Below are 20273 nucleotides of genomic sequence, written 5' to 3'. Positions count from 1 at the left end.
TTATTTAAAAGTATTAACTAGTACTTTACTAATGATTAATAGTGTGTAGTTATTATAAAGTGTAACCAGTTATAGCTTCTACAAGCTATAAACTCATTGGATGTGCTTAATTTTTCATGGGACTACATAAAGACCTGTTAACATTTTTTTTTAGGTTGATTGTGATTTATAACGTCACCGCCAACCTGTTAAAGATGATATGATGATATGATACCAACAGTACCATTAGCATGTTAGTAATGCCACTATGAACACGATAGTTAAAAATCACAGCTGAACACACAGTTTAACCCTGATTTTGTTTATTTATCTGTACACGTGATGTTTGGGGTAGTACCTAAAAAGTGGCAGAGACAAAAACAGTGTAAATTCAGATTAAATAAAAATGCTTTTTGATTGGAACATTAAAAGCAGGTTTTACAATAGATTATACGTCGAACAAAGGCACTGAAAATATCCTTACAATAGTGATGATATTGTGGCCGGTTTGGTTGTTTGAACATGGAAATGTACTTTTTCTTCTCTGCCTATTTAAACAAAACAGCTCATCCGACTCTCTTCCCTCCAGAAAATCCATTCTCAAATGTTTACAGTTAATTTTCTTGATGAAGAAAAAGAATGTGCTTATATTCATAGTAAGCCATAAATCAACATAAGCACATACAGTAAGGTACAGCTGCTTCATACACATGGAATAGAAAATATAGTTTCTCTTCCTAAACAGACTTACTGCACTTCACCGTACAAAACAGAATACGTAATAGATTCACAGCAAAAACAGCGTGTGTTTATCTGAATATAAAAAGGTCAATTGAAACATATAACCACTGCCAGATTTATCAAGGCATTATTGTTGTTCTGTAAAATAATGCTTTGAATCTCTGTTCATGTCTCTGCACATTCAGCTTTTTTCCTCTGTGCTTATATATACACAACTTTGCAGCTTTACATTACAAACATATTTTCCCCACACTGTAATATAAAAGTGAAAGATTTACACTCAGAACAAATCATACTGATGGCTTCATATAACATGTGCTCAGCTGGATATGTGAAGTGATATCTCTAAAGGAATATCAGGCGCACTAAATACAATCAAATACTATTCTGTGGTTGAGTGAGCCGACTCCCAAAGAAACCTGGCTCTGAGATCAAGTTCAAGCAAACGCTCACAGCTTTAAATTAATGCCGTAACAGCATTTTGTCTTTTTCATCAGGTTTATCTTTATCAACAGTCCATTTCTTCAAGGACCTCAAAAGCGTTCAACCTGCCAACACTGCACTGTATTTCCTGAGAAACTAAAAGAAAGAGCAGTGAAGGACTTGCAAGATGAAACACACATATCTTGTTATTATAGCCAAATCTTCCAGGGACCCACTCAGCTCCCTCTGCTTCTGTCTGGGGCCTCTGTTTGACATAGAAGCCGGGTTGGGTGGGTAGGTGGGGGGCTAGCAGATGGACTGCCAGGCTTTGTGACAGACAGACAGACACACATTTGCCGCCTGGCTCCGATCCTCCTGGATGTCGAGACTCCATTCAGAGCTAAAGGAAGTCCTGACCTGTGCTGTTTTCACAGTTCTGGGCAGCCCTTTTTTGTCAGCTTCTCTTCTTTTGTGACAGGCACATACACAATGTAGCCTCCATCAGGGGGTGTGATGGAAGGATCGCAGGCAGATATGGAAGTAGGCAAAAAAAGGACCATTGAAAAGAGGTGCTTCAGTGACAAAGAAAAGGACATTTTGCTCCACAGACAAATGTCAGAGAAGAATAAGGAAAGAAAAAAGGAGGAGACGGCAAGGGAGGCAAAACCCTTGCTACCTTTCTAACTTGCACAATCTACTACTCAAATATTAAACACTGTATACATTACAACTGAGTTGTTTCATAAAGACACAGTACATAAACTTTCTCATTCAAACCCACAATTAAAGTATAGAGCAGAACTAAGTATGAGGGCACAATGCAAAGTTTGAAAAAGAGCCACGCTTATAAGCAGTGGTAGAAATCTTTAGGGAAAGAACTCTTTTTACTTATACCTTTTTTTTCCAGTTTTCACTCATTGTTTGATTAGGTTTATGCAACAAAACTACAGGATCAGACATAAAAGAAAAGATCTTTGTTTCCAAAATGTTAACCATGGCTCACAGCTCCTGTCTGTCAGAAAGCAATGAAGAGAAACTTCACCCACGCGCACACACAAAGGGAACACCTTTATGGTGAAGAGCACATATCAGTTAGCACCTTGGTATTTAATTTGTGGGCAGAATACTGCTGAATGGCACATCTCTTCCCTCTCAGGTTTACCCATGAAGCACAATCACCATTACTCAAATATCATTTGCGATTGACACACTGCTCATATAAGAATTTTGGCACAGTTGAAAGATAATGCTAATGTTGGACTGGCTACAGCACATACAATATTAACTGTATTCTGCTTTAATATTCTCTAAAAGCAGATGATAAAGCGTCCTCCAGTCTTTCTTTGGTCCTTTTCAAAGTGGACACTCTCTCTGTGAAATGCCAGGTTGTCACAAGTGCTCAGTCTCTTGCAGGTTAGCCCAACGCTTTGTCATTCATTCATTTCTTTTTCTGTCCTTCATCTGGTAAACTTTGAGCTACACAAAATACTGCTCACACTGGTGTGGTCCTGCGATTCACCCCATCCTTTAAATCATTGGGGAAACAGTTATGGACCTGGAGGAACTCAGCAGCAGCCTCATGTTCAGGGCTGTACGTGTTCTCTGTCACGCTGTCTCTTGCCAGGGCGTACATGGACAACTCATCCAGGGCCCCACTGGAAGATGCCGCCCCCTTCAGACCGACAATGGGCGAGTTCTCCCGGGAAGCCTCCGTAGAATGAGAGCTGGCGTGCGACGTCCTCCGGCGGTAGCGAAAGCTCGGAATCCTTGAGTACGGAGAAGAGGAGGAGAGTGAACGGATAAACTCACGCCGCGCCTTCCAGCGAACTTCCTTGTTTTTCTCGATGTAGATGTTGATGGCGAGGACGGCCACAGTTTCGGCTACAATGAAGGAGAGGGCGCCAAAGTAGAAGGACCAGCCGTAGGAGTAAGTGTACTTCTTGTCATCATCACGTTTGTCACTGGGATCTCCTGCATTGCTTGAGATGTAGACGATAATGCCAATGATGTTGCTCAGACCTGATAAACAAGAAAGAGATGAAAGGTGAGGCTCAGTAACACGAGAAACTTCAACAACCAGCGTTTACAGGCTCTCGTCACAACCGAGGTTCTAAATGTGTACACTCTGATTCTTACAGTACAGAGAATCTTGAGCCACCACCTTATTTATGTTGCTTCCAAACTTGCTTGTAATATCTTAAAGTGGTCTTTAACAACTGTTCTCCAGGCTTTCTGAAGGTCTTTAAAAAAAAAATTTATTTTTTATTTTTTGTATGGGAGCGTTTGCTGTTTTTTCAGTCCAGTCTTTGTATCTGACTATTTTCACTGGATTACTTTTCTTTGTTAAGCCACTTAACACTAACCTATGACTCACTGAAGCATAAAAAGGGCACCTAGCTCAGGGGATTAACCATTATTGCATCTACACATAACAGGCAACAGCAAAGAAACAATTTTGAATTGAATCATTAGCCTCTTTGTTACTGTCACAAACAAAACCTATAATTACTTCCCTCTTTAGCAGAATCTACAAAAATAGCAGAGTTCAACAAAAGTAAATCGTAGTATTGTACCAACTAGATTATTCCTAGATAACTGCACAGTGTGTCCTTGAAAGGGCAACTTGCACAAGCAGAGGACAAAAGAAGAAGTGGAAGTCCTAAGAAGCTATCTACAGCACACCGTAAAAAAAAAAAATCCTAAAAAACAGTAATATTCCAGCAGCTGGGGCGCCAAAATAATAATAATAAAATAACAGAAAATAACTTTCTCATGAAAATACGGTTATTTTCAGTAATGACAATACAGTTTGTTGCCCTAATTTTACATGGGATTTTGCCTTTTTCAAGTGCTGTTAAACATTAAATTAGGAACATTTTAATGTGATTAAACAATGAAATTACCTATAAACAAGGTCAACGAATGCGGCAATATCAATAATAATTCTTAAATGTACAGAAATATACAGTTGGTTTAAATAATAATGGATTGCATTCATATAGCGCTTTTTGAGACCCTCAAAGCACTTTACAATTCCCCTCTGGCCATCACCAGTAGGTGGTAGGTGAAGTGTCTTGCCTAGGGATGGGTACCGGTATCCGGTGCCATGATGGCAAAAAGCAGCGCACATTTCGGTGCTTTATTTCGGTGCTTTTTTTTCCCTGAGCTGTGATACACTTTAGATTCTAGCCAATCATTTTACGTTTCCGAGGATAGTAGGCGGGTCCAGGTACGTACGTTCTTTTAGAGCAGAGCTACAGATTAAAAACGCCCAAGGCGAAGCGGTCAAAAGTCTGGCTGTACTTCACAGCAAAATATGCAAACTCAGCAGCCTGCAACAAGTGCTTTAAGGTGATACTGTGATACTGTCAAAGGAGGTAACACCTCGAATCTGATGAAACACCTGGCGACGCATAGCGTTTTTTTTAAAAGCCGAAAAATGCGCCGTATTTGATAGCTTGCTGCGAGACCTCACACCGTGCACATCTACTGCAGGTGGGTTGCCTGTTATCGGACCCGGAGTTAGCAACATCCCCCAAAAACCCGAAGAGTAGAGTCCTGGCCCCTAGCCCTGCCAGTGTAGCAGAAATGATGACGGATGATGATGGCAGCAGCAGCCGTTCTTCTCTGGGTCAGTAGCTTAATGTTGTTCGTGTGTAATTTACGTTGAGTAGTCCAACCACGTTATTACATTAATGCATGTAAGGTGAACTAGCAAACACAGTCGTAGTTACATGCGGCTGTCTTCTTGTTTGATGGCAGATACTCCCTTCACCCTGGCCAAAAAGGCTAAAATGACCAAAGAAAAAGTGGAAAACAGCTAAACATGAGAGGTTTTTGGACAAAGTTTGTGTTTTTTCCATTGTTTAAGCACTGCTTCCAGCCAAGAGTGATACCATATATGCCCCATAGCTGCAGAAAAGGCTAACATTGTTATTTTTTTACAAAAAAACAGCTGAACATGAGAGGTTTTTGGACCAATTTTGTGTTCTCCATTCTTTAAGCACCGGTTTGAGCACCATTTAAGCACCGGCACCGTTTCAAAAGTACCGGTTTTGCACTGGTATCGGATAAAACTTAAACGATACCCATCCCTAGTCTTGCCCAAGGACACAACGACCGAGACTGTCCGAGCCAGGGCTCGAACCGGCAACCTTCTGATTACAAGGCGAACTGCCAACTCTTGAGCCACGATCTAAATTAACATATGTACAGACAAATACATTTAAAAAACAAGAAAATTGTGTTTTCTTACATTTACACTGATTTTACATTAATTTACATTTGAAATGTAAAATCACAGTCTATTTATGTAAATTTAATGATATTCTAGAAAAACAGTACAAAACTGTAAAATACACAGTAAAATACTTTTATATTACAATTTTTTTTACAGTGCAGATAAACAGTATCTGAAAGTCATGTCCTTAAGTAATTGGGGGGAAAAAATCCAGGTAAGACTTGAAACAGGACCTGAGAGATGGATTTGACTCTTCAATTGATCCATCTACTGAAAACTCATCAGAAATGGTCTCAGTGGAAGGATGGCTGGGGAAACAGGCAGAAAAGGCTGAGGTATGCCAAATTACACAAGAACTGGAGGTCTTATTGAGTGATAAATTTTAAATTTTTAGTTCAAATCCTCATCGATATGTGCGGAGGAGGTCAGGAGAGAGATCCAATATCAAGTGCCTACAGATATTTAAAAAACACTCTGTCAGGGTATTTTGGGTAATTTATGGAATTTGGAAAATAGAAAACTGCCTCAGATTCATGTTCAAGTTCCTGTATTGATACCCTTAGGTAGATTTGTTCCCTTTTTTTGATTTTGATCCAACATATAATAATATCATATGGAAAACGTTGGCAACCTCTTCATTTTTCAGCATGACATTGATCCCTGGAAATCTATCAGTCATGGATTGGCCTCCCCAGAGCCTGGAGCTCAACATTATTGAAGCAGTGTTGGATCATGTTGAAGGAGATCAGAACAAAAAGCAGTCAACATCCAAAGAAGAGCTTTGAATGTCCTTCAAGAAGCCTGGAGAACTATTCCTGAAGACTACTTAAAGAAATGCCAAGTAAGCTTTCCTAAGAGACTGCTGTGGCTCAGGCTGTGTTAAAAATGAAGGTGGTCATACCAAATATTGACTTTCAAGCTCATTTAAATTGTACAAACCCTATTTTTGCCTTATTTGCAGTATTTCCATCTATGTCTGCATATGTCTCACTAATTCTCTGAACCTGGTTCCCATTTTTCTAATATAAATAAATCAGGGGCCGCGCAAGACTTTTGCATGGTATTGTAAGATATGTGAAGAATGGATATGGTGCCTTTTTTTTAGTGGCAAATAAAGCTCATCATCATGATTGCACCTCTGACAAAGTACAAGTTACTTCCCTCCATTTGTAAAACCAGCATGCAAGACTGGAGTTGACTGTAAACATGGATGACAGCGCATGTTTCCTCCAGCTCACCTGCAGCTACGAAGAGAATGCCAGCGCTTAGGTGCACATTGTTTGTCTTGTTGTAGACTCGGCCCACCCCAACACACAGCCCGCCGAGCATCAACAGGATGGTACTGAGGATGGGGAACACACTGGAGGCGCGAACTACACCTGCAGTGGATGAAGGAGTCACTGTAAACGGCTTTAAAAATGCAGTTTATTTCAAGACTGTATGAATTAATGTAACAACCAAGTTTCATAAATTATCAAATATATTATAATTTTTATTTTTTTTATTAACCTTTCGAGTCCAGTACCACTTCTTTTCAACCTCTTCTTTGATCTGTTTTTAAAGCTCCATTATTAGTCATGCTTTGGGGCTTTGTTGTGACAAAGCTTTGCTAATCAGCTGTGGGTTGCAACAAGCGCTCTCGCTGACTATCACCAACCCTAAAATGAATCACTGTGCCATTTTACAGGTTTCCAAAGATGAATGAGCTTATTCAACTGTAAAGTCCTTTATTAAGCCCTCCTTTTATTTAGACTGGGTAATGGACTGAGTTTGGACTTGACAAGTCTCCTTTGTTCTTGCATATTAGGCAGATTCTGAATCAGCTTTAAGTGATGGGTCTCCAGTGACAGAATATTCATTGTGTAGCAGACTAATCACAAGTCATGTTTAAGCCAGTTTTTCAAAGAAAAACAAGGAAAACTCTGGTTTAGACTCATTGTAACAGTGATTTTGCAACTGAAATGTAAAATCTAAGACATCAGTTAATGAGTAGAATAAAGATGAAGGCTATCCAATAGATACAGCCAAAAAATTGCTTGTAAACATATAATAGGGTTTAATAATGCTTTAATGACTTTAAGCTTTGAAATGTGTGAAACCTCACTGTCTCGTATATCTTTCTGACTCTACATAGATAAGTGAGTTATCTGTCTGCTTTCACAATCAAATGACAAGATGCTGAATGTCAGAGGACTTCCTGTTTTTCCTTTTAGGAGTAACACAGGTTTACCGGTACCAGACGAAATGTACAAGTCGGGAACACTTACGTAGCAGATACTCCGAACTGTCTGTGTCATAGTCGTTGTCATCAGGGAAATGGTTGATTCTGTAACAGCTGCCTTGATTAATGCCTGCAGGGCGAAAAGCACAAGAATGAGCCTCACTAGCCCGCTGTACACATCAAGGCTGCATTTGATTTAAACATTTAGGGTGGTTTCTTTCCTATTTTTGTTAATCCCCTCCACCTTCCCCCCGTAACAACGTACAACTCATAGGAGCATGGTGCTGTTTAACATGTTTAAACAGTGACCTTTTTCAAAGCATCCCTTTCCAATTAAAATCTACAAACACAGGTGCTGCTGTTCACATTAATTAAGGACAGGATCAAACTACATTAATGTAATTAGTAGCACCTGTGTTTACCTAGTACTTCATGCCAAAATGGTTGCTGTGAAAACAGTGTGTTGAAAAACGGGCGATAATCTACTCGCAACCCTAAGGAAGCCATTTTGACAGAAAGCGAAACTTAAAGATGTTCTGGACAAGAGTCGAGCTTCCCCAGTGGGAAGTTAGGCGTGTTTCTTCCACCACCACTTCACCTGCCACTTAATGCAGATTTTTGTTGCTATATATGCCAGATCAGTAGTGTTTATGTGAGTCATTTCAGACAGAAAGAACAAACAACCTATGTAATCATTTCGTGGGTGGAATCGTTGCGTGATAGCGGCTGATGCTTCCTCCCTGTGGGCAACTTTTTTTTTTCCACCAGCAGTGGCAATGTGTCTTTGTCACTGTGGCATAGACACAGGTCAGTGTGGTTTGACCTTGTGGGTCTGTGAGCTGTGAGCTGTGTGTTAGTGTGTGTGTGCTGCTTATGCAAAATGTGGTCCTGGAAACACTGGTAAAAATGCTTCTAGTCTTACTGACAACTCAAAGTTTTTACACTACAAACGACATTCACACATTACCTGCAGCACTTGATCTATCCCACACACTCTCTCACTGTCTGACCCTTTGATGAATATGTTTATGGTTATTTGTGTTCAGCTGTCTGGATATCCATAGACGGATGTTGTCAATGAAAAGATGGACATCACTGACTAAAATCTGCCCACTTAGCTCACTCCCAGTTGAAGCCTCTTAGCACATTCTTTTTTAATTTTGGGGTCTTCTCTTTATTGGCTCCTTTGAATTCAATAATAGAATTTAAAATCTTTTTTCTCACACACGGTCTTAAATAATCACGCCCCAGGTTATTGTGAAGACCTCATGATATAGTATTACCCCGATAGAGCATGTTGGTCTCAGACTGCTGGTTTACTCGTGGTTCCAAAGGTGCCTTCAGCTTTCAGGCATCTCTCTGGTATAGCCATAGGACTGGTGGACTTCTTTACTCACCTCTTTTTACTCTTTATGGGTTTATATTCCCCTTTGCAATTACCTTTATTAATTAACCTCTGACTCTCTACAGTGTGTCCTTTGTCCTCTTTCCCTACTCTACCCCCAGTAGGTCACAGCAGATAGCTGACCCTCCATGAGCCTGTATTATTGTGGGGCCTTTAAGATATAAAAAGCCTTGAGGCTACTGTTGTTGTGATTTGGTGCAATATAAATAAAAGTGAAATGAAGTGAATTAAATTAATTTGTATCTCCCTAGCTTATTAAAAATCTTCATCTGATGTATAAATACAGAGTGTCTTTGCTAAGTCTGCAGAGATAAGATGCTTTAGTGGACCTAGATAAAAGAAGATGGAGTGAGAAGACACTTCTCAGATGACCTCAGACTATTTTTCATGTTTAATAGTGCTTCTTCTTCAAGGTAAAAGTGAAACACAGCATGGCTTCCACTGGGATTCATTTGGTCAACTATCAGGCAAATGTTTGTGTGTTCATGATGTTAAAAAGCCTTCCCCTCTTTCATAATAAGCTCTTTATTCCTTTACCTTTTCTCTTCTTTCAGTGTTAGGCTGGAAACATTTACTTGGATCTGTACATGCAGCATGCAAAGGCTACACGTTTTCCCAGATTCCATTGTTAAGACTTTGACCTTTGACCAAAACTATTGTTAAGAGCTCGCTGAGTAGACCGTGAATTCTGCAAAGTTGAAATCACAGTTCAGTGCACACGCATTTGAAGAAGAAAAAGCGGCAGGACTATATAGCTGTGTGATTAAGATTGCAATGCCCGTAGGGATTTGATGGCTTGTGGTGCGTGTCCAAATCCAGCTCAGGTGAATGGTTGAATGCCAGAACAAGAAGTCTATTTAAACAACACAACAATAGACTGTGCAGGAAGCTTTTAACGCCAAGGTGAGCGAATGAAAGAAAGAGGAAAGAGGGAGAGGTTAAAGCTCAGAGAGGCCCTGAGCTGTAATTGAGCGCGAGTATAAACAACACCTTGTGAAGAGAAAAAGGGGTTAGGGGTGGGGTTAATGGATGTGCTCTGTGCAGTAGTGGTAATGCAGTGAGCTCTTTGACTATTCATTAACCATATGAACACACTTATTCTAGGAGGAACAGCCAAAGTATTAGAGATGGGCTGCACTGGGCTCTAATTTGCATATATTTACATAAACAGTGTTGCATGTTCATGTGTGCTTGTTTGTGATTGTGTGCAGAGATATTGGCCATAATCCCTGCCACGTAGCATGTTGCTAAACGATAGGGAAAATGTAAAAATCGGACACCTCTTATTGTATATGTGACTCATGTTAAAGTATTGTGTTTTGTTAATAATATGCTAATAGTCCTCAAACTCTATTAAACCTATGTTCTAACACATGAGGACATTATTAAATATTTTCCTTTCTCTTTTGGGTTTGTGCTTTTAGAGGCTAAAGAGGCTCTTTAAACGTATTAAAGTCATTTATCTCTCATATTGAAGGACCTGCCCCCTACTTTGGCTTGTGAGGACGATGAAAGCCTGACATAGCTTTGCTAGTTGCCTCACCATCATTGGACAACTGATGTTTAGGGAAAAAGGGGTCTGTGAATGGTTCATTAGCTGAGGCTCAGTTAAGCTTTGCCTGCCTCTGTAAGCATAAAGACTTCTACCCATGTCGAAAATATATTCCCCCTTTCATCTCCGCCCGGTCTAACAGACAAAAGAGATGGGACCTGACCCGCTGCACGAACACCAACCTTCCCATTAACAGCACACAGACAGATACCTGTCAACTCCATTTCCCAGGTGCCTGAGGGTGAGCCACCGAACCACCTTTCTCTGTCGCTCAGCTTTTAAGGGCACGCTCGCTTCCATTAACTAGGTCTGCTGCTTTATAAGGGACATCAAATTAATTAGTGTCAAATCAGTCTGTGGAAATGGAGCACAAGTTTCTGTGTATAGTCACTGATGGAAAAAAAAGGGTTTTTGGACTATTTTAAGCAGCAACGTGAGACTTTGTGCCTTGTGAAAAAAAAGAAACACGCACACACATCTGGCTCATGTGGTTAAACAGCAAAAAAACAGGCACCTGAGCTGTACTGTTAATTGCTGTGTAAATACCGGATCGTGCTGGAGCGGCAAGGCTTGTTGCAGATTTTACACGCGCATTTCTGTTTGCATGATTGGCTGTGTCTTTTTCTGCTTCTGCATCCAAGTGATTTTACACTTTTTATACGCAGCTTGCAAAAACAAACCTTTCACTGTGAACCTAAAATGTTACTAATAGCCAGTCCAGTCTGACGCCTCTGTTTACCTCTGTGTGTGTGTGCGTTTAGATGTTTAGACATCTTTGTGAGGACAGAAAATTGTCAAGTTGATATATTTGTGGGGACCAACAGTCACTTGGGGACAAAATGCCCGTCAACACGAGTTTGAAGGCATTTTTGAGGCTCAAAATGTGTTTTTAGTGTCATTGTTACAATAAGGTTATGGTTAGGTTTAGTTTGAGGGTTAGGATCAGGCATTTATTTTTGATGGTTAGGGTTAGGGTTAGCGGCTAGGGAAAGCATTATGTCAATTAGATGTCCTCATTAAGATATCAAAACAAGTGTGTGTGTGTCTGTGTGAGAGAGAGAGAGAGAGAGAGAGAGAGAGAGAGATATGTAGATTGGAAGAGATAGAGGACAATGTTGGTACTGATTGGAAATCTTTTTATAAGTGGATGCCTCAAGGTTAATGATTTATGAGTGACAGTTATCAACACAATGTCAGGTTTTAGTGTGTGTGTGTGTGTGTGTGTGTGCAGGCTGTGAGATGGACCTTTCATGAAATGAAATACAGTCTGAATACTGAGCAGGTGGGAGGAGGAGGGGTGAAGCGGAGATTAAACAATGGAAGAAGGTACAAGGAAATGAAACAACAAAGGCGAGCAGAGGAACGAGGAGGATGGCGTAAAGATAGGAGCCAACCTTAAAAAGGAGAAAGAAATTAGGAGGGGGAGAGAGCGTTTAAGGGCAGAGATCTGAGATCAGCTGCAGGAGTGTTGGTGATTAAAAAACAAAAAAAACAAACTAAAAAAAAAACGTGCTTATCAGGTTGATGCTTCCAGTATGACTGGGTCGAGACAAACTGGGAATTATTCCTACACAGTCAACATATTAGTGGGGAAATGATGGGTTCCCAGGGCCTTATTCGAGTTGTGAAACCCCATGCTGAGCATCCCGTTTCCCTCTTCTCCATGGCAACCCCTGTAAGTTTTTAATAAGCTCATTTAGATAAACAATCTCCGAGGATGCATTTGACATTTTCATTATATCATGATACCCGTTAAATAAGAGACTTCCCCCTTCAAAGATCTGTCAGTGCTTAAGCGGGCATGGCTGTGAACACAAATGGGCACGCGCCTATACAAAAAACCCCCCAAAAAACAAAAACATGTGTTCATACACACTTACACACATTCATTGGAAGCAGCTGCCACAGCTGTGGTGCCACTGGCAACAGCATGATGCACGTTCTCGTTGTTTTGAATTAGAGCAGCTCAGCCTATAGCAAATGACAGGGCGGCCTTGGTGGAATACACCAAATAACGTTGTCTCATCAAGTCACCGCTCGCTCACCCCGGTGTCTGCAGGAGAACTGCAGGTGATGGCAGTAAGCTTCATGCGACACGTTCCCTCACTTCCTCGTTTTCACACCTTGCTGGCTCTGGATAGATTGATGTGTGAACCAATCAAAAGTGACATCAATGTTGCATTTCGCTGGAGCTGCGTAGCCTCCTCTAAGCGATGCACCTTACACTCTTTACAACAAACGGGCTCAGCAGCAACCTGTTCTGCTTTATTATCCTTACTTCTTTCAGATCTGCGACGGAGAGCAGCTGATGAGGGAGAGCGCTCTGAGCTTTACAGAAAAAGGAAGGATGAATCCATTTTATGAAGCCGTTAACAGACAAAACACTGTGAGCGACGATACCACAAACGACTCGCACTGATTTCGCGTACGATTATTGCGCTGCGAGCTGGGGATGGCAGGACAGGGTTGAAAAAAACAGAAAAAGAAGAAAAAAGCTCTGTGTAATAAAACAAACCCCTCCTTTCTTTTCAGTCCAAGTGAGGATGAGAGAAAAGCAATTTGGCGAAGACATCAGTGATTCAGTGTTGATATGACTGACAGTTGGTTAATTAAATTGTCACCAGGCTGCAATTTCTTCAAACACAGCTCCGCTTGGGTTCCAAGTTGTTGGAAGAAAACTGTGATCTATCACGTAGTCTGCTGTGAAGCCTGTTATGCTCTGCCACTCATTTAAAAATGTACATGTATAATGGATTCTCAACATGGTGCTTGAGAGGTCATTGTAAGAGTGTGGATTCAAATGAGAAAGCTTTAACATATCTGCACAGGTGCTCTTTGGAATTTTATACGGTTGATATTTTTCCAAATGAATTCTGTTACTTTCCACTGTTGCTTGTCTGTATAATATCATTACATGGACTAGAACGAGAGACATATTGGCTTCTGTTCATTGGATCCCTGTAGAATCTTGAACTGTTGGTCTTGAATATTCAGGCCCCGGCTTGTCTGAAAGACCTTATAGTACAATATCACTCCAATATAGCACTTTGTCTTAGGCTTCAGGGCAGGCCTGGCGCATTTTAATTTTGTTCTTGGCTTTTCTTGGCTCTTCCTGGCCGGCTGTTGCACACCTTCAACTCACTGTCATCATCTGGATTGTCTTTAAGGACCGTCTGCAGCAATGCTTCTCTGCCTGATCGTTCCATCCACTACAGTGATGAATTTGCTGGAGCGCAAGAGCTGCCTGTGGATCCCAATACCTGCCCACGACCCACCTGCTTGCCCATTCTTCACCATTCAGCCCACACCTCTCTCGGAAACCAGCCCACCTAAGGAGCCTCTCTTAGCCACCTATTCTCCTAAACCAAGTAAACACGTCTAGCCATTTATAAATCTTGACAATCTGCTCTCAGACTGCTGGCTTACTTGTGGTTAAAGCGCCTTGTTGTAAATTGTCACTATATAAATAGAATTGAATTGAACTGAGTTAAACTGAATCATTACCATGGCGTGTATCTGGTTTGCGATTCAGATCGAAATCTTTTCCTTTCATTACCTTTCAGGTGACAAACAACCCAGACTTAAAAAAAACAACAACTATATTTCGGCAGCAGCTTCAGTATATAAACATCACATAGGTGAAAAACATGTGCCTTTCCTTGCTGCGGGCACACACTGGCTTCTCCAAAATGACCAAACGCTTTTCATGTATGTTGAATTTTCCCTCTACAGTTTTACATCTATATACACCGAAAATTTGACGTTACAAAGTCTTTACTTTGTTGCAGACTGACTGTTAAGAAACAGAGTAACTCACTGCTGACTCTACCTGCAGCACAGCAACAGCACCACAATCCATTTGCTCACCAAAATGAGAGAGTTGCTGGCTTTTACGCTTGGAGCACAGCAGTGGTTACTTCATTAATTACTTATGATAAATTATCCCCAGAGACTTGATCAGGATCTGAAAGCAAATAACATTGTGGCTGTAACTTCAGGCAGGTGACTCACACAGAGTCATAGTTTATGAGCTACATTTTAATAAGTGTCTGATCAATTTATCAAAGTTTACTCATGTGTATGCACAGATACACTGTGTGATGTGGCTTCACTCATTAGAGGTGCTGTTGGTACTGTGTGTGTGAATGAGGCTGCGAGGAGCAATAACTTAAAGAGCCCTGTGCAAATGACAGAAAGACGCCACTTTATGAGACTGATTATGTCAGCAACATGATATATTCCATCACTTGCAGAGCCAGTGTAATCCCAAACCACAGGATAAATCTTTGCACAAGGGTAAGCCAGTAAGTTTTGTCATCTATATTTTAAGGGTTTTTAGGTGTTTGACCACAACAGTAAATCTAGATCTCGTCAGAGGGAGTTAAAAAACACCTCTTCCACCTTTTCAAGAATTACGAGGTTAAAATTGCTGCTTTTGTTGCATCTAGACTGGACTACTGCCAAGCACTGTATGCTGTAGTTGGTCAATCATCTCTTGCTCATTGACAATTATTCCAAAATGTCACAGGAACAGAATCCAACATAAAGCATCACTGTTTTTATTAAAAGTCTTAAACAGTCTTGCATCTGTATATGTGGTAGTTAGACTGGGTCCACACACTCCTTCAAGATCATTAAGGTCTGCTTCCCAATCACTCCTGACCATCCTGCCATTATTTCAAGAGGGTCTTTGCTGTTCCGATTGCCTCTGAAGTGGCAATTCCAATGTGAATTTTATTTATACCAATTTTTATTATAAGTAAACTTATTGTGCTTAACACAGAGGATAAAAACACTGAAAAAACGTGCAGGCAGTAAAAACAGCAAAATAAAACTTGACATCAGATAAACATGTAACTGTCTTTGAATCTAAGCTAAAGATATGCCTTTCTTTGAAAAGCCTTCAGAAACCTGAAGGCGTTATTGTTGTGTTATGTTACATGAATGATGTGGATGTAAGTAGAGGAGTAGACGAGTTTTAGAAGCTCTTTTGTTTTTATTGTAAAACGCTTGGATTTTAAATGTGCTACAGAAACAAAATGTGCAGACTAAACGCGAAGGCACACCATGCAGACAGTCTCGGGTTAGTACACAGGCAGGAGGAAAAGGTGCAGACACTTTTCTGGCTTAATCTGGGCTACTTTGGACACTCAGTTTTGAGGATGGCCTTCCTTGGGTTACAGAAACTGTTTTGTGGGCCAGATGCCCACCTGACATCTGGCCCATATAATGGAGACCTGTGGCTGTGACTCATCCTGAGTCAGCACTGTCAGTCAACACAAGCTGTGAGAGAAGCAAAAGAGAACTGCAGATGTGGGCCAAACATAAATTGCCATCCCACATGTGATTGCCAACACAGAAAAATGACACTTCTAACAATCCTCTCCAGTCTTGGAAACAGGTGATGGTACTGTAGCTCTAGAGGCCTGGGTTCAAATCTGCCCTGAGATCATTTTTGCCCTGCTCTTTCTTGCAGCTTTCCTGTCTTTTATTTACGTTCCTATCGCAACAAAGGCTAAAAAGCACCAAAAAAAATGTTTAAGTCCGCTAATTTGCAGTGGCGGTTATGTACAGCACAAAGACGAGGGTGTGGGATTTAAAGGTTTGAAGAGATCAACTTAGATTAATCATCAACTGTTTTTCATCAGCTGTTTTTGCAGAGGTTTCAAAATCACCACTTTATGAGCTTCATCTAGAAGACACCAGCCCCTAGACCCTAAATATGAGATGAGCAAAGGCGCACTATTCCATAAAACTACAATTCATTTCATTATCAGTGGATCTGATGCTAACTATCTTCAATAACAGAAGTAAGTTTAGAAAAGGCATCTGTCAGTAATTTTCTAAAGTCAAAAAACTGCTTTTTTAAACTGATGAACAAGCAAATATTCACATTTCACAGGCTGATGGAAAAGATTTTTCTTGGTCCCAATGACATAAACCGTGGTCAAAGGAGCTTGCAAAGAAAAGCATCTGGACTTCTTTAGTTGATTGAAAGCAACTAAAGAAGTCCAGACGCTTTTCTTTGCAAGCTCCTTTGACTACAATGACCTGGATGACTGAGAACCTTCACAGTGACATAAACCGTGGATCTGTGGAAACTATCGAAGTAACAAAGAGCTAAGTGCAATAACACAGAACAGAATGAGGAGAACTGAGGACTTAAACCTATAAAACAGAGGAACACATCGCATCAACCTGAGGAACAGAGCATGGCATGACTGGTGTTAGAAGTTGGGCCCTGCTGGCTAATTAGTGCCCCTTCACGACTTCTCAGTTGTTACATTTTAATTACAGACTCTTAGAGCATGGCAAGAATAGCAAAGTGACCCCCACACAACCTAAACTAGCGCTCCCACTGACCCCCAAGAAAAACAGCTGCCTCCCGACTCACACCAATCCGCCACCAGCTGGGACGTTTACTGCAAATATGTACCTGGTAATTGGATTGTTCATTAGGTTATTTCTCATTTTAAAAAGCTGGTTGTATTTACTAGAGTCACAAGCAATAGTCTCTGATGCTTGCCGATTCTGTTGCAAATGAGGTGCACTCCGTGGCCTTACAATATTCATGTGGGAAAACAAACATTAAAGGGGAAAAGAAGTCAAAACAGCGGCTGTGAAATGCAAAAGACTCCACAGAGGAGGGAAATAATGACCTTCCGATAAAGTAGACTCATTTTATATATTCCTGCCTACTCCTTAATTGTCATTCAGGCCTGCTGAGAGAGAGGAGAGAGGAGGTAAAAAAAAAGAAAAGAAAGAAGAGTGTCCAGAAATGTTAAACACATTCATCACTGGATTCTGGGAAGGAAAAAAATGGGGCTTAACAGCTGCTGTGTTCCAGAGATTTGATGTGACTGAGAGAAAGACATGCTGTTGCTGTAATCTGTTCAGCAAAATGTGATGATGTTTTCTCCAGAAGCTGTGATACACACAGAGGCGTCCCCGTCAATAACCCAGTCTGTTTGTCTTTATGGCCAGAGGGGTGTGTGTACATTTGTGGTTGGAGTAATGGTGAAGGTGGTAGAAGTGGTGGTGGTGGTGGGGGGACTTCCTCGCTTGTGTTCTCCTCTACACTTATGAGTCTCCATGACAACAGAGCCTCCAGCTTATAGTTTTAGGCAGAGGCACAGAAGTGAAACTATCTACTCGTAACAAACGAGGATGTTCTCCTCTCCGAGCCGTCCACCTTCACCCACAGCGTGAGCCCAGAACAGTCAAATCAATGACGACAGCTCAATCCTTCCCGATATGTGGCCTCTGATGACATTAGCTCCAGGAAATGTGATTCAAAACAGGCTCATAATCAACAGAACAAACTGCAGAAATGGAAAAGCACTGATTCTGACACCAGCTGATTTTACATAGGCTGCACAGGCATTGTATACAGAACTGTGTTTTCTTTTTTTCTGATACAAGTGTCCTCAAAAAAAAAAAGACAAGAAAAGAAAAGAAAAACATACACCAGGAGATGTATTCTGTACTTCTATATAGAATGAAATCCAATATATATAAACAGTTGTTAAAGTGGGATTTGGCAGGTGGGGGAACGCTAAGATCAGGTGTAGCCCCCCCCCCCCCCTCTCTCTCTCTCTCTGGGAGATACAACAACTTTACATTCAGCTCATGAGAGATTTGTTCGCATATTCCAAGCAAAATATACTGAATTCTTGTTGGCTGTCCATCTGATGATTCTTTTTTTTTCCCTTTGTCATTTATTCTTCTGTGTTTGATTTATTTTTCTGCTCGTTTTGCTTCAAACTGTCTTCTATCAATCACTGCGTCATAACAGACGTCTGTGCCATAAGCAAATCGATCAGTTGAAGCCACTCTCTGAGGCAAGAAGTCAAGAGGTGGTCGGAAGGAAGATTGGTCAATGAATGAGTGCCTGTCTGCCTCCGAAATAAGACGTCACTGCCAGCGCACCTCCTTATCGAACATGTAATCAGAAAAAGGGGGAGCAGGGGAGAAGAAAAAAATAAACCCCTCAAAACACATTCGGGAAGGTTGAGCTTGTGAAAAACATATTGTTTACCTGATGCTCTATAACAACAAATAAGTTTTTTTGGTTTTTTTTGCTTGGACATGACGTGAACTCAGAGTCATCTATTTTTAAATCACCGGGCATGTTTCCATAGCAATTTCAGGGATGTTGCCAAGCAACAGCAACGGATACAATGAAGACATGAATGAAAGTAGACTGATAGCGCGCACATTTCCTGCCAGCTTAAAAGTGAATGGGCTCAGACGCGCCGTCTTGGCATCATATTCGTTTGCAGACTATTCAGCCGAGTTGACTGTGTGGGCCTGCGCTTGAACAATGAGATGTAACAGTTGGCAGACAGCTCGAGAAGAGCGTGTACAGCGGGGCAACGCCGGTTTCTTTCCCGTTTTTATGCCCCTCAAATCTGTAAATGTGTGCATATTTGTTTTTTCTGTCTCATTCTATATCACCTGAAAGTTGTTCCGCGTGTGTGATCTCTTTCTCGTTGTGCGCCCATCTCCAAAAAGAGACACTTGGCATGCGTAAAGGGAAGGCGTCCTTTGTGCGCTCAGACTGAGACTGATTGTACACACTGGGAAGCAAAAGGTTCATACGGAAAACCCCCCCAAAAAATAGTTTCTAGGAGAATAAAATGTGCTATATTTTTAACAACATTTCACTAGAAACCTGGCATGTTTTTGTCAAACATGAGCACAGTTAAATCCACAAAGTGAGCAGAGCTTACCCTCGATACAGCAGATTCTCCACAGCCCAGAGTGGGTGAGATCGCCCTTCTTACTTTTGGGTTGTGGCTGTGTCTCGTCTGTGGTGGCATTAGTGCCGTTGCAGATGTATGCCCGAGAATAGAGCCAGTAGTCCGTGCCGATAGCGATGGTCATCAGGCTAAAGGCAGCGAAAGCCCCCACAGTGGCCAACAGCGTTTGAACCCCGCGGTCACACCAAGCCATGGCGCTTCATACTAGTCCACACACTCACCGGTCCAGCATGCACGCACCGGAGCGCGTCAGGGCGCGGATTCTTTGGTCATAGTTGTTTTTCTGCGTCCCATCTGCCCTGTGGTTAAAGTGGAGTGTATAGAAGCCCGGGGTAAAAGAAGAAGAAGCAGGCTACAGCTACTATATGAAATGTTCACCTGATGCTCAGAATCTACTGGTTGCTGCTGTGAACAGAAGAGAACACCGGTTCTGCTCACTCCTTATGCCCCACGCTGATCGGAAGCGCTCCGGAGAGCACATTGCACCAACTCAAAACATTTCAAACCTTCTGATTCTTGTTTTTTTCCCCCTCGGAACACTTTTTCTCTGTTCCTACACAGACCGCATCCTTGTTAAAGCCCATTGCCAGTGAGGGCTATGTCAACTGCTCTTAAGTGAGACCACACCCTCATCAAATCTAACCAATGGAGGAGATGTGCATTTGAATAAGTAAAGGGAGAAATTGTGTGACATTTAAATCTATCTCAAAATTGGAACACTTTCGCGTGAAACAAATTGATTTGACTTTTTCTTTTTTTTAAACAATCTGCGCCTTGTTTGCGACACTTGGACACTCTCCTCTGATTTCAAAAATCTATGAACATTACCAAACCAAACTCAGAGTCAGCTGTCATAGGGGAAGGGTGGAGGCGCGAGCCTGTGGGAAAGAAATAATGACAGGCTTTGACACAATGGTCCTTCTCTGTGGTGCGCAACTGCCAAACAACCA

At 41.3% G+C, this 20273-nt stretch overlaps 1 protein-coding gene across 1 annotated transcript; it reads right to left on the bottom strand.

Moving 5' to 3' along the window:
* Positions 1-285: 285 nt before the first annotated feature.
* On the bottom strand, positions 286-20067 carry LOC146388681 (voltage-dependent calcium channel gamma-4 subunit-like). The gene is made up of 4 exons (XM_084926132.1): positions 19294-20067; positions 7651-7734; positions 6622-6762; positions 286-3162 (listed from the first exon to the last, which is right to left on the bottom strand). The coding sequence occupies exons 1-4, from the start codon at positions 19514-19516 to the stop codon at positions 2636-2638; spliced, it is 975 nt and encodes a 324-aa protein (XP_084782258.1). The 5' UTR covers positions 19517-20067; the 3' UTR covers positions 286-2635.
* Between the last annotated feature and the right edge of the window lie 206 nt (positions 20068-20273).

The sequence above is a fragment of the Perissodus microlepis genome, chromosome 4 (assembly GCF_051167445.1).
Source record: "Perissodus microlepis isolate ML-2025 ecotype Zambia chromosome 4, ASM5116744v1, whole genome shotgun sequence".
Lineage (NCBI taxonomy): Eukaryota > Metazoa > Chordata > Actinopteri > Cichliformes > Cichlidae > Perissodus > Perissodus microlepis.
Note: the sequence above shows the minus strand (reverse complement) of the source record. Positions and strands in the feature narration are given on the sequence as shown.

Excerpts from the sequence above, each read along its gene's own strand:
- LOC146388681 (XM_084926132.1), bottom strand. The coding sequence starts at position 19,516 with ATGGCTTGGTGTGACCGCGGGGTTCAAACGCTGTTGGCCACTGTGGGG. Across the intron at positions 7,735-19,293 it reads GAGAATCTGCTGTATCGAGG|GCATTAATCAAGGCAGCTGT; the intron begins GTAAGCTCTGCT and ends TTCGCCCTGCAG. Across the intron at positions 6,763-7,650 it reads CAGTTCGGAGTATCTGCTAC|GTGTAGTTCGCGCCTCCAGT; the intron begins GTAAGTGTTCCC and ends CATCCACTGCAG.